Source organism: Bos indicus, chromosome 6 (genome assembly GCF_029378745.1).
Source record: "Bos indicus isolate NIAB-ARS_2022 breed Sahiwal x Tharparkar chromosome 6, NIAB-ARS_B.indTharparkar_mat_pri_1.0, whole genome shotgun sequence".
In the NCBI taxonomy this organism is placed as follows: Eukaryota; Metazoa; Chordata; class Mammalia; order Artiodactyla; family Bovidae; genus Bos; species Bos indicus.
The window spans coordinates 91,451,248-91,466,195 of record NC_091765.1 but is presented as its reverse complement, the minus strand read 5'-3'; the positions used below and the strand labels follow the sequence as shown (position 1 = coordinate 91,466,195).

Genomic DNA, 14,948 nt, shown 5'->3' with positions numbered 1-14,948 from the left:
GGGTCACAAAGAGTCAGACACGACTGAGCAACTGAACTGAATTTACTGAAACAAAGACCCAGATCCTATAAAGTGATGTAAACCACCTCTTTACTGTACTCCTCACTTAGGACCCCCACACTCTCCTCCGGGTGTGTATCTCTGCCTTTCCTCTGCCATAAATAAATAAACTGTTTCTCTGTGTGCTCTCCTATACACCGTACTATGTCTCTCTAGTAATAAACTCTGTACCTGTTTTGCAGTTTTTGCCTCCTTGAAACATTCTTGGTGTCAGACCGGGTAAGAATCAGGGAACTTCACTTCTAGCCTCTAGCCCCTGGTGGACTGGTGGCTAGGCTTAATCCCTGGAAAGGGAAGTAAGATCCTGCTTCAATACTATTGTCTCTCTGAGAAAGAGACTATGCTTTCCAATGTGTGGGTGCAGGGCGTGGGTTCGATCCTTGGTCAGGGAACTGAGGTTCCACTTGCCATGGAATGTGACCAAAATTAAAAAAAAAAAAAAAAGTAAACAGTGTGGTTCAAATATAGCTGGTTGGATTTTCTTTTTCTCTACATATTAAGTATGTATGTATGCATGTGTGGATACTCAGTCCCTCAGTCACATCAGACTCTTGGTGACCCAATGGACTGTAGCCTGCTAGGTTCCTCTGTCCATGAGATTTCCCAGGCAGGAATACTAGAGTGGGTTGCCATTTCCTTTTCCAGGGGATCTTCCTGACCCAGGGATTGATCCCGCATCTCCTGGGTCTCCTACATTGTAGGCAGATTATTTACCACTGAACTTTCACATAGGATTTATCTTTATATATATTTTATACATACTATGTAAATGAGGAGACTTATTATCAGAATTGTCTTAGGCGATTATGGAGACTGAAAAATCCTGCAATCTGCTGTCTGCAAGGGGAGAACTGGGGAAGCTGGTGGTGTAACTCAGTTCAAGTCTGAAGTCCTGAGAATCAGGAGTGCCAATGGCCTCTTTCCCCTCTACCCCCGGCCCCTTTTTAGTATAAAACCCCTCTAGTTCCATTCTTATACCAAGATCCAGTTTTGGTGTACCTAGTATTCCTGTTATTTAGATACTAAGATCAGATCCAGGAGTGCTTTAAGAGGGCATTTGGCCAAGGGGTAAAGAAAAATTAAGACAACATGGGAACCTAACTCTAGAAAGTGTTAAAAAGGGGAAGCATAAAAGAATTAAATGGAAACTAAAAATGTGATATTTCACAACTTCTTATTTTAAGAATACTTGAATCTTCCTCTTTTTAAAAATTTTAGAAACATTTTACCATTTTAACTATAATATTTTTAAACATATAGAAAATAATGAAACATTTCCATCTTCTAAATTATTCAATATTAATTTTTACCATATATTTTTGTTTTAAAGAAATAGAATTGTTAAGAGTATAGCTAAAGCCCTATTCAATTTTCTCCCTTCCTCAGGGATAACCACTATTTTGTAGTTGATGCCTATTATTCTTTTAAGTATTTTATCTTTTACTACATTTGTGCATGTGTGTGTATTGATAGGGCTTCCACGGTGGCTCAGATGGTAAAGAATCTACCTGCAACATGGGAGACTCAGGTTCGATCCGTGAGTCAGAAAGATCCCCTGGAGAAGGGAATGGCAACCCACTCCAATATTCTTACCTGGAGAATTCCATGGACAGTGGAACCTGGAAAGTTCATGGGGTCACAGAGAGTCAGACACGACTGAGTGACTAACACACACACATGTATTGATATATATGCTGCTGCTGCTGCTGCTAAGTCGCTTCAGTTGTGTCCGACTCTGTGCAACCCCAGAGACAGCAGCCCACCAGGCTCCCCCATCCCTGGGATTCTCCAGGCAAGAACACTGGAGTGGGTTGCCATTTCCTTCTCCAGTGCATGAAAGTGAAAAGTGAAAGTGAAGTCGCTCAGACTCTATCGACCCCAAGGACTGCAGCCCACCAGGCTCTTCCCTCCATGGGATTTTCCAGGCAAGAGTACTGGAGTGGGGAGCCATTACTATATATATGTGTATGTAATAAAAGTATCATTTAGTCTCTTAAAATTTTACATAAATACTATCATTGTATATACACTTTTGCTGACTATGTAACTCAACATTAAATTCTGGATAAATAAAGATTCTATCATTTTAACAGATGCAATAGTTTTCCATTATTTGCCCATAAATCCAAAATTTTATCATTACCCTACTGAAGAGCACCAAAGAATTGATGCTTTTGAACTGTGGTGTTGGAGAAGACTCTTGAGAGTCCCTTGGACTGCAAGGAGATCCAACCAGTCCATCCTAAAGGAGATAAGTCCTGGGAGTTCTTTGGAAGGAATGATGCTAAAGCTGAAACTCCAGTACTTTGGCCACCTCATGTGAAGAGTTGACTCATTGGAAAAGACTCTGATGCTGGGAGGGATTGGGGGCAGGAGGAGAAGGGGACGATAGAGGATGAGATGGCTGGATGGCATCACTGACTCAATGGACATGAGTTTGAGTGAACACCGGGAGATGGTGATGGACAGGGAGGCCTGGCGTGCTGCAGTTCATGGGGTCGAAAAGAGTCGGACATGATTGAGCAACTGAACTGAACTGAAGAGCAGTTAGTTTTTTCTCACTTTTCCACTATTTAAAAATCCTGCCCCAATTAGTGTTTTTGTACGTCTCCCTGGCATATGACTTAGTTTTGTTTTTATCCAAAGCTTACATAGAAGCCTAGAAAGGGAATTCCTCCTGTGTTATGGAGCTCATGAGTCTTCCGCTTTTTTTTTCCCATGAGCTTTCAACTTTACTAGGCAATGCTGAGTTGCACATTCCTAGCAAGAGCTCATATGCATTTCTATTTTAGTACATCCACATCAATACTTGGTGTTATTAGACTCTAAAATTTTAGATAATCTGTTGCTGATAAAATCATATTCTTTTAATTTGCATTTCAGTGATTACCTGTAAAGCTGAGATTGCTTCATGTGGATTTTGCCATTTGATTTTCCTCTTTCTACAGCCTTTTATTTTTGTTTTTTCTTATTGATCTTTATATATTCTGGATACAAATTCTTTGTCAATTGCTTATGTTGCAAGTAACTCTACAGATAGGAAATGGCATCTCAGTAATAAACTAAGTTCCCTATATACTTTGGATATGGGAATTAAAAAAAAAAAAGTCCTGGATTCTTTTTTTTTTAATACACTACTTTTTAAGAGCAGTTTTAGGTTCACAGCAAAAATGAGCAGAATATACAGAGCTCCCAATACTTCTGCTTTCCCCACCCCCGCCCCACCCATAGCTTCCGCCATTATCAATACCCTCCACCAGAGTGATGCATTTGTTACAACTGATGTTCCCACACTGACGCATTGTCACAAGTATCTTGCTTATATAAGGGTTCACTCTTGATGTTGTACACTCCCTGGGTTTGGACAAATGTATGACATGTATCCACTATTAATAATATCATACAGGGTAGTTTCACCACCCTAAAAATCATCTCTGTTCTGCTATTTAACTCTCTCTTCCCCCTAACCCTTGATAATCCCTGATCTTTTCACTAGCTTTGCCTTTTCCAGAATATCCTAGAATTGGAATTATAATGGTATTTAGCTTTTTCAGATTAGCTTCTTTCACCTGGTACTATATATTATGTTTCCTCCATGTCTTTTTATAGTTTTCTAGTTCATCACTTTTTAGTGTAAGCAATATTTCATTGCTTGGATGTGCTATAGTTTACCCAATCATCTATTGAAGAACATCCTGATTACTTACAAGTTCTGGCAGTTATGATTAAAGCTGAGATTAATAGCCATGTGCTTTTTTTTTTTTTATGGACCTAAGTTTTCCACTCCTTGGGTAAATATCAAAGAGAGTGATTGCTGGATTATATGGTAAGAATATGTTTAGTTTTGTAAGAAATCATCAAACTATCTTCCTTCTAGCTTCCACTTACTCAGTTCCAAAGCCACACCCACGGTTTTAGGTATTCAATATTACTCCACTTGCATTAACCAGATCTGTATCAGTTATCTATTGGTGTATAACAAATTACCACAAAATTTAGTGGCTTAAAGCAATGAACATCATTTCACATTTTCTGTGGGTCAGGAATTTTGGGTGGCTTAGCTGGGTCTTCCCAGGTGGCTCTAGTGGTAAAGAACCTGCCTGCCAATGCAGGAGACATGAAAGACTCAGGTTCAATCCCTGGATTGGGAAGACCCTTGGAGTAGGAAATGGCAACCCACTCCATATTCTTGCCTGGAAAATTACATGGACAGAGGAGCCTGGCGGCTACAGTCCATGGGGTTGCAAAGAGTCAGTCATGACTGAGCACATGGAGCAGGTTATAACCTGTGGTCTCTCTGTCTCTCTCCATGGGGCTAGAGGATCCACTCCCCAAATGGCTTCTTCATATAGCTGTTAGCAAGAAGTCTCAGTTCCTCCCTGGCTCTTGGTAGAAGGTCTCAGTTCCTTAGGTTAGGGACTTTTTCATGAGATTTCTTCAGTATCCTCAGATCATGACAACTGGCTTCTTTCAGAGTGAGCAATCCAAGAGAGAGTGCAAGGAATTCAAAATGTCTTGTGACCCAGTTTAGGAAGTCAGACACCATGATTTCTTTGGCTCTATTCTATATATGAGAAGCAAGTCACTAAATATAACCCACAATCAAGAGGAAGGGAATTAACCTCCACCATTGGAAAAGAGGAGTATTGAAGAACATGTAGATCTAGTTTAAGACTGCCACACTATTTGTCAGCTGAACAAAATGAGATGCCAGCTATAAAAGCGTTATATTCCGTGTTTCCTATGTATCATCTACTTTTTTGAATTCTCCACAGAAGTAATTTTTAAACTGTAGATTCTGGCATAGATAAGCCATGAAATTAGCATATAACATCTCTGAAATCGGCAGAGCAGAGAAGCAACAGAAAACAGAGAGCTGATAGTTTTTTAACTCCAGATATCCCTTTTAATCTTTGTTTTTAACTGTCCCATAAACCTATGTAAAGCTGTTTAATAGAAGAGGAATAGATTATACGAAATTGTTTAATTGTAAACAATACCTATTTTACCACACTATAGATCTATTCATTCAATACATTTATGGTTGTTTTAAAATTTGTATTTGTTTTTAATTTTCATTTTTTTTAATATCACTCCTGAAGTGACAGGAAATCACTTTTTTTTTTAAAATGCAAGTGCATTTCTTTGAATCCAGCTAACCTGTTGGCTCCTTGACTTTTTTCTCAATGCACCTTTGGCTAAAAAGGGCAACTGCTGTTACTCAGGCTTTGTAAATGAGCAAATTAACATCTGGGTCCTCGCTTAAATTTTATAGAAAGACTAGGAAGAAACAGGAACAGAGGCTTGAAACTTCAGCCCAGTGATACGGAAGCCATAAAAATGGAGGAAATCCATGAACATATGACATAAAACGAACCTACCTACCAAACAGAAATAGAGAACAGATATGTGGTCACCAAAGGGGGCAGGGGGAGGAGTGGATCAGGAGTTTGGGGTTAGCAGATGCAAACTGCTATTTTATATAGAATGGATAAACAGCAAGGTCCTACTGTTTAGCACAGGGAGCTATATTCAATATCCTGTGATAAACCATAATGGAAAAAAATATGTATAGTGGAGTCACTTTGCTGTATAGCAGAAATTAACACAGCACTATAAAAATCAGGAGTAGTGATGGTGTACTCTAGTTGGGAGAGGGGTGGCTGAAAAAAAGTAAACCTTACGGAAAAAAAGCAAACTTTCCAAATTCTCTCTACACACTTCACAAACAGTGCTAACCATTAAGGAATGTTTCTGTCTTCTTAAGTCTGGTGATTTTTCCTAAGACTAACACGTTTTGTCTCCTTTACTGGGAACACAAAAAGGTAAAGATGCTTCAAGTTACTGATTATGAGGTGGAATTTGGATTCTGACAGTCTGGCTTTGAGGCTAGTTCACCAGTGATGAGACCTCGGGCAAATTACGTAACATTTTTTTATCAAGAAAAAGGGGTTAAGTCAGTAGAACCCATCTTCTGGCTACCCCCTACCCCCATTTATTTTTTACTGAAGGGTAATTGCTTCCCTAAAAGATGATTCTATTAAAGTGCTGCACTCAATATGCCAGCAAATTTGGAAAACTCACCAGTGGCCACAGGACTGGAAAAGGTCAGTTTTCATTCCAATCCCAAAGAAAGGCAATGCCAAACAATGCTCAAACTACAGCACAATTGCACTCATCTCACATGATAGCAAAGTAATGCTCAAAATTATCCAACTCAGGTTTCAACAGTACGTGAACCAAGAAATTCCAGATGTTCAAGCTGGATTTAGAAAAGGCAGGGGAACCAGAAATCAAATTGTCAACATCCGCTGGATCATCAAAAAAGCAAGAGAGTTCCAGAAAAACATCTACTTCTGTTTTATTGACTATGCCAAAGCCTTTGATTGTGTGGATCACAACAAACTGGAAAATTCTTAAAGAGATGGGAATGCCAGATTACCTGACCTGCCTCCTGAGAAATCTGTATGCAGATCAAGAAGCAATAGTTAGAACTAGACATGGAACAACAGACTGGTTCCAAGTCAAGAAAGGAGTACATCAAGGCTGTATATTGTCACCCTACTTATTTAACTTCTATGCAGAGTACATCATGAAAAATGCCAGGCTGGATGAAGCACAAGCTGGAATCAAGATTGCTGGGAGAAATATCAATAACCTCAGATATGCAATGACACCACCCTTATGGCAGAAAGTGAAGAGGAACTAAAGAGCCTCTTGATGAAAGAGAGGAGAGTGAAAAATCTGGCTTAAAACTCAACATTCAGAAAACTAAGATCATGGCATCTGGTCCTGTCATTTCGTGGCAAATAGACAATGGAAACAGTGGCTGACTTTATTTTCTTGGGCTCCAGAATCACTGCAGATGGTGACTGCAGCCATGAAATTAAAAGATGCTTGCTCCTTGGAAGAAAAGCTATGCCCAACCTAGACAGCATATTAAAAAGCAGAGACATTACTTTGCCAACAGAAGTCCATCTAGTCAGAGCTGTGGTTTTTCCAGTAGTCATGTATGAATGTGAGAGTTGGACTATAAAGAAAGCTGAGCATTGAAGAATTGATGCTTTTGAACTGTGGCGTTGGAGAAGACGCCTGAGAGTTCTTTGGACTGCAAGGAGATCCAACCAGCCCACCCTAAAGGAAATCAGTCCTGAGTATTCATTGGAAGGACTGATGATGAAGAGAAACTCCAATACTTTGGCACCTGATTCGAATAACTGACTCATTGGGAAAGACCCTGATGCTGGTAAAGATTGAAGGCAGGAGGAGAAGGGGATGACAGAGGATGAGATGGTTGGATGGCATCACCTACTCGATGGACATGAGTTTGAGCATACTCCGGGAGTTCGTGATGGACAGGGAAGCCTGGCGTGCTGCAGTCACGAGGTCGCAAAAAGTCGGACACGGCTGAGCTACTGAACTGAGCTGAATTGCTTTACAATGCTGTTGTGGTCTCTGCCGTACATCAACGTCAGTCATAACTATATGTACCTCCTCCCTCTTGAACGTCCCTCTGCCTCCGTCATCCCCACCCCCACCCCATTCCACCCCTTGTAGATTGTGATACAGTGTTCTGGCTTGTTTTGATGGTTAGATGAGACAAAAAGGGCAAAAGCACTTGGCACATAGATGTTAGCTAAGTTTTTAGCTTTTTAAAAGAACCTGAGACGTGAGATTGTTGAACTCAAAAAGCTCTCCTTCCCCTTATAAAATCCATATAAACCTTTGAAGAATTTAAATAAAAGCAAATGAGGTGGGGGTAGGAGGACTCTTCCTACCCCAATGGGACTGTCCCGCTTCACCGCTGAAATAATTTTCTCAAATACCCTCTACGCCGCCGATTACACGCTCTCGGCCCACCTGGGTGGGATGGGGCGGGGAGCGGGAGTGAGAAACCCGCGGCCGCATTTAGCATCCCGGGACCTGGAACTCTGCCGCACACTTGGCCGGGGGCGGGGACGGGGGCGTGGTAAGGAGGCAACCGGGCGGGAGCCCACAGGCTAGGCTAGAGAGGCAGCTCTACTCCCAGTTCCGGGTCCTGTAGATCAAGCGGGCCGATCGGCGCGCAGGCTCCCCCTCCAGCCCCCAGGCTCCGCCTTCTCCTCCTTCAGATCTCCTCCGGGGCGCAGCGGGTGGCCGCAGGGTCCCAATAGTGGCCGCCCGAGCAATGAGAGCCGCCGGCCCAAGTGCGCGCCCGGCGCTGGCGCTGCTGCTGCTGCTGGCCGGAGCCGGGGTGTTGGCCGCTGCCGCCGCGCCCCTTGCCCCGCCGCTCTTCAACGTGAGCCTGGACGCGGCTCCCCAGCTGCGCTGGCTGCCAGTGCTGCAGCACTACGACCGGGACTTCTTGCACTCCGCCATGGCCCACATCATCGGGTGAGCGCGGGCGAGGGGGCGCGGGCGCCGGTGGGAGTGTGGGAAAGCCCAGACACGTGCTGCCCAAACACTCTCCAGTCCTCGGGCGTCTGGAGTGGCAGCGGGTAGGGGCGCCCAGAACTGGCATTGGCCACTGCTCCAGGCCGGCAGCGTCGGGGTTGGGGGTGACCCGGCGCAGCTGGTTTAACTTTCAAGTCAGGTGTCACCAATGGCATCCTCGTCGACCAGCCATTCTGGATCAAGGTGGCGCGCGTATTGTCAACTGGGCTGTCGCCCCGGCTGCTCAGCTACAGAGTAGGGAACGCACCCCCACGCACTCCTAGCAGGCCTCGAGGGACCCCAGGCTCACCCCTTTGGGATCCACTCTCCGTCGCCCTCTTTCCCGCTCTTGGATGTTCTTTTCTCTCATGGACTCCGCGTTCGGGTGGTGCTGGCTGGACCTGGATTGTCAGCTCTTTGGGTAAGGGAGGCATCTAGAACTCACCCCGAGAACGAAAGCTTTAGGTAGCCCCCCCAGCACCCCCACTACACACGCATAGTACCGACCTCCGAGCAGATCAGACACCCTCGTGGTTTTTCCTTTCTAGAGATTATGTCCCGCAGTGGGTTCTTGCATTGATCAGAAAAGTCGTCCCGGAGCTGGAACTCCTCCTGCCGCAGCCCTTCGCCGAAGAGATACGCGGCATGTGCGACGCCCTGGACTTCAACCTGGTTGACTGCATTCTTCTCAACCTGGCCTACGAGTTCAGCGCGTGAGTGCGCAGCGCTAGCACGGATTAATTTGCGATTTAGCGGGGATTGGAGAAGGAAATGGCAACCCACTCCAGTGTTCTTGCCTGGAGAATCCCAGGGACGGGGGAGCCTGGTGGGCTGCCGTCTCTGGGGTCCCATAGAGTCGGACACGACTGAAGCGACTTAGCAGCAGCAGCAGCAGCAGCCAGCGACATTTGAGTGGGAGGAGATGTGCTTTCAGTGTGATAAAAAGAGGGTGCTGACCGGGCTCTCCAGAAACCTACAGTGCTTCCTCTTTTCTTCTCTGGGTGAGTCTGAGCAGCAGATTATGAGCTTCAAGAAGAAAAGCACCTTCTCTGACCTCAACACTGAACTGTTCTTGGATCTGAAGCCCCCTTTTTTCCCTTCTCCAATCCGGGTAGCCTCCCACTTTCAAAACTCTGTTAACACGTAGTCTCCCAGGAAAGTTTTGAAATAATCCCCCACTTAAGTTAACCCAGTGACGGTCCAACTTTATAGTCAGGGGGTTGTCCCAGCATTCATTTGTTTCTCTGACTTTATCCCTCCGTGTTCATCATGGCTAGTAATCAGGACTCCTCTTTCTCAGCCCATTTCCTCCGCGGGTGGGAGCACAGTACACTGTTCTGGCTTGTAGGGCTAGCCAGTGTTTGATACCTGCAGTGGGCATGATCGGCTGTGGTGCACACCGGGGAAAGCAATCGGAGTGTGTGGTGGATCCCAGGCAGAGTGAGGGGGGAGCCTCAAGTCTGTGGGCTCAGTAACAGGTCTTGGAAGTAAGAGAGATTTGACTTGATTTCTGTCTTCAGGACTTACTGTTTTGCCACCAGACCAGCTTCATCTAGTAACATCTTTTAGATACTTATAACTTCTGCCTGCAAAAGATATTTAAAAAAACATTTTTTTTTCCCTTTGGATAATGAAAATTTACTGCTTCTTGGCATCTCCTAGAATACCTAGGCAGGATAGGTTAAGAAGCACTGTGACTGCCATTCTCTTTGGGGAAATGTTTTAAGACACAAATAGACACAAATATGTTAAAGTGCTTTTCAATTGACCTAAGTTAATTTTGTCATTCTTCGTCTCCTACCCCTGTCTTTTCCCTATTCTGACGTGACTTTCTCAGTGAAAAAATCAGTTATTTTCATTTTCCTCTTCTTTTGTTGGAGTCACTGTATTCAAACCAACTAAAGCAAAAGTTCTAGTAAAGAAATTCTAACTTTTGGATTTGATTTTAAGGTATATACTGAATTGCCTGACAAGGAAAAGCACCACCAGATTCCACTAGCATTAACAAAGGAAATGTTTTGTCCTCATTTCTGGTATAAGGCTTTTTGAATAAGATTAAGCAAGACTGTGGTTGCTGTTGTTCAGTTGCTAAGTCATGTCTGACTCTTTGTGACCCCATGAACTGTAGCACGCCAGGCTCCTTTGTCCTCCACTATCCTGGAGTTTGCTCAAACTTAAGTAAGACTAGCTACCCTTTATTGAGCCTCCTAGGTACGAGGCCCTGGAGATGGTATTACATTTTGTAATGTGGAAACCAAGCCTCAAAGGGGACAATTTGCTGAAAGTCAGGTGCATGTTGAGTCATCAGAGCTGCTGCTAAAAGCACATGTCCCCGTGCGCTGCGGCGCGTCTCCCAGAGCAGAGCCCAGCTCTCTGCTTGTCACCTGTGCTTGGGGGCCTCTCATGAAAAAACATTTGGCATGACACAGAAGAACTGTTGCCCCCCCAATGTTGAAAAATCACCTTGGACAGAAAGTCTACAAACTTTATCTACTTCCGGTGTTCTGTCGGTTCCTTTCTTGACATGAACTCTTTGAAGATCAGAAACCTTGATGGTGGTGGTGGTGGTTTAGTCGCTCGGTCTTGTCCGACTCTTTATGACCCCACAGACTGTAGCCTGCCAGGCTCCTCTATCCACGAGATTCTCTCGGCAATAATACTGGAGTGAGTAGCCATCCCCTTCTCCAGGGGATCTTCCCAACCCAGGGATCAAACCTCCATCTCTTTTGTCTCCTTCTTGGCACCACTGCCAAGGTTTCCAGAAACCTTGGAAAAAATTAAAACCTGACCAAGCTTCCTTTTTTAAAACGACAAAAAAGTAAAATTTGTTTCCTCTTAATTTTAAAAGTACTATATAATCTTTATGGAAAATTAATAAAGAAAAGAATAAAGAAAATTAACCACAATCTTGTTACTCAGAAATGACCATCCATCCTTCAATATATTTACTCTCAGTTTGTGTGTGTGTGTATGTGTGTGTGTATCTTTCCCCTGCCCTAGAATTGAACATGATATATTTAAATATTTTTATGTAATATTACATATTCTTAGGGAATATGGACATTTAGACATCTTAACAAACCTCTTCCTCTTTTCCTCAAAATACATCTCTCCGGCTGGTAGTTCTTAAAAGATTCTTTTGTTAGCTCTGTGCAGGGAGCCCTAAGGAGGACTGGAAAAGTGCTAAACCCGTAAATTGTTCACCCCTTTCTCAAGAAGAGAAAGTGAAGCAATTTATGAGGCAGAATAGTTTGATGCCACTGTACTTGTTCTGAGAAATTTGGAAGAGAGATGAGCTTCAACCAGCTTTGAATAGCATGTTAAATAGATATATGCTTCCAAGCAGAGGAGGGGCAAATTTAAGTGATCTCACTGAGCCCAGAATAGGTCCATTTCAGATTTAGATTTAGGATGAAATTCTCTCTCAGTATGTTTTCAATGTCATGTGTGCTGAGAGCAAAGGTCTGGTAACACTGAAGAAGCACTAGAGCTGTGTCCAGTTGTCTTTCTCATCTTGAATTATGAATCCATAGGATTATATAGCATATGTGTTCTTTATAAAAGGGAAAAAAAAAACACTTTGAGGACTTATTTTTTAAATAAAAAGTTCGTTTCCTTTTTCTTGTTTTTGTTGTTCACTCATGTTAAACTTTTCCCTTTTCCCAGATTCTGCACCAGTATTGTGGCTCAGGACTCCAAAGGCCACATTTACCATGGCCGGAATCTGGATTATGTTTTTGGAAGTTTCTTACGCAACTTGACTTTGGATGTACAGTTCATAAAGAATGGGCAGGTATAGTCCGTACAGTGTGAGATTCAGAAATCAGAGACTTGCTAACTGGTTGGCCATCACTTAGATGGTCTGCAGCTTAAGTGTGTTATCAATTTAAGATACAAAAAACATCAGCCTCCTGGAAAAACAAAACTATGGAGAGATTTACATCAAGTATGCCTGTAGAAATGAGAGTCATTTATTATTACTGAGCACCTACTTACAGAGCTCAATCACTTTTCCCTAGGGAAATCTCTATGGAAATATGATCAATCATCTACTTGGTTTCTTTCTTTTTGTTGTTGTTGTTGTTGGACCATTCAGCATGCAGAATCTTAGTTCCCTAGCAGGGATGGAACCCGCACCCCCAGCACTGGAAGGCAGAATTTTAACTACTGGACGGCTAGGGAAGTCCCAATCGTCTACTTACAATACTAAGTCAGCTCTCTGCTTTTCCGTGTTCAGGCTGCTGCTAGAATAGGGAGGGGCTGGATAGCACAGTGGCTAGGAACACCTACTTTGGGGATCTAACAGGGCTGGGTTTGAATCATACTTCTGTTACTCCCTTTGTGAACCTGAGAAATTACTTATACCCATTTTGCAGATTACAGCTCAGAGAGGTTAATAACTACTTTATGGAGATAGTTATAAAGGTTCAATGAAGTGATCTATGCAAAGCATAAGGCAGATGCTTGATAAATAGTGGCCAAATAATAAATAGTTCTTTACAACTATAATTGACCCAAACTACTCTCTTTAATATTTAAGAAATTATACTTAAATCTTTTTATTTTCTTTTAAAGTACAACCCATGGACGGAGGAGCCTGGTAGGCTACAGTCCACAGGGTTGCAAAGAGTCTGACACGACTGAGTGACTTCACTTCACTTTCTCAGTGCTCAGGCTATTATTATCAAATTTAACTGTTTACACTTGCATATTGTCTTTCTGATGAGGGCTCATGACCAATAAATTGTTTTGCTAAATTAAGAATAGGTTATCTGGTTTTCCTGGGACTTGCCTGGGAGTCCAGTGGCTAAGACTCAATGCTCCCAATGCAGGGGTCCAGGTTCCATCTCTGGTCAGCATGCATCCTGCATGCTGCAACTGAAAAAAAAAAAAAAAAAAGATGACACAACCAAAGATCCTGCATACTGGAACAAAGACCTGGCACAGCCAAATAAATAAATATTAAAAAATAAAAGAACAGGTTATCTGCCCAATAACAAGTTATCCATTGAATAATTAAGCTTTTAAATCCTTTATGACTATACAGTGGAAGTAAGAAATAGATTTAAGGGGCTAGATCTGATAGACAGGGTGCCTAATAAACTATGGACGGAGGTTCGTGACATTGTACAGGAGGCAGGAATCAACACCATCCCCAAGAAAAAGAAATGCAAAAAAGCAAAATGGCTGCCTGAGGAGGCCTTACAAATAGCTGTGAAAAGCAAAGGAGAAAAAGAAAGATATACCTATTTGAATGCAGAGTTCTGAAGAATAGCAAGGAGAGATAAGAAAGCCTTCCTCAGCTATCAATGCAAAGAAATAGAGGAAAACAATAGAATAGAAAAGACTAGAGATCTCTTCAAGAAAATTAGAGATACCAAGGGAACATTTCATGCAAAGATGGGCTCGATAAAGGACAGAAATGGTATGGACCTAACAGAAGCAGAAGATATTAAGAAGAGGTGGCAAGAATACACAGAAGAACTATACAAAAAAGATCCTCACAACCCAGATAATCACGATGGTGTGATCATTGACCTAGAGCCAGACATCCTGGAATGTGAAGTCAAGTGGGCCTTAGAAAGCATCACTATGAACAAAGCTAGTGGAGGTGATGGAATTCCAGTTGAGCTATTTCAAATCCTGAAAAGATGATGCTGTGAAAGTGCTGCAGTCAACATGCCAGCAAATTTGGAAAACTCAGCAGTGGCCACAGGACTGGAAAAGGTCTGTTTTCATTCCAATCCCAAAAAAAGGCAGTGCCAAAGAGTGCTCAAATTACTGCACAATTGCACACGCTAGTAATGCTCAAAATTCTCCAAGCCAGGCTTCAGCAATACGTGAACTTCCAGATGTTCAAGCTGGTTTTAGAAAAGGCAGAGGAGCCAGAGATCAAATTGCCAGCATCCGCTGGATCATCGAAAAAGCAAGAGAGTTCCAGAAAAACATCTATTTCTGCTTTCTTGACTATGCCAAAGCCTTTGACTGTGTGGACCACAATAAGCTGTGGAAAATTCTGAAAGAGATGGGAATACCAGACCACCTGACCTGCCTCTTGAGAAACCTGTATGCAGGTCAGGAAGCAACAGTTAGAACTGGACATGGAACAACAGACTGGTTCCAAATCAGGAAAGGAGTACGTCAAGGCTGTAAATTGTCACCCTGCTTATTTAACTTCTATGCAGAGTACATCATGAGAAACACTGGGCTAGAAGAAGCACAAGCTGGAATCAAGATTGCTGGGAGAAATATCAATAACCTCAGATACGCAGATGACACCACCCTTATGGCAGAGAACTAAAAAGCCTCTTGATGAAAGTGAAAGAGGAGAGTAAAAAAGTTGGCTTCAAGCTCAACATTCAGAAAACTAAGATCATGGCATATAGTCCCATCACTTCATGGCATCCAATCCCATCACTTCATGGCAAATAGATGGGGAAACAGTGGAAACAGTGGCTGACTTTATTTTTGGGGGC

At 42.9% G+C, this 14,948-nt stretch overlaps 1 protein-coding gene across 4 annotated transcripts in view; it reads left to right on the top strand.

Moving 5' to 3' along the window:
• The first annotated feature begins 8,104 nt into the window (after nt 1-8,104).
• The window catches only part of NAAA (N-acylethanolamine acid amidase), a 44,079-nt gene continuing 37,235 nt past the window's right edge, over nt 8,105-14,948 (top strand). The window contains exons 1-3 of one of the 4 annotated variants that reach the window (XM_070791602.1): nt 8,105-8,433; nt 9,021-9,185; nt 12,139-12,265. In XM_070791602.1, the coding sequence (XP_070647703.1) occupies nt 8,228-8,433; nt 9,021-9,185; nt 12,139-12,265 (498 nt within the window). In that variant the 5' untranslated portion in view covers nt 8,105-8,227. The remainder of the gene's footprint in view (nt 8,434-9,020; nt 9,186-12,138; nt 12,266-14,948) is intronic. The other 3 variants (XM_070791601.1, XM_070791600.1, XM_019962940.2) reach the window with 3 other exon arrangements.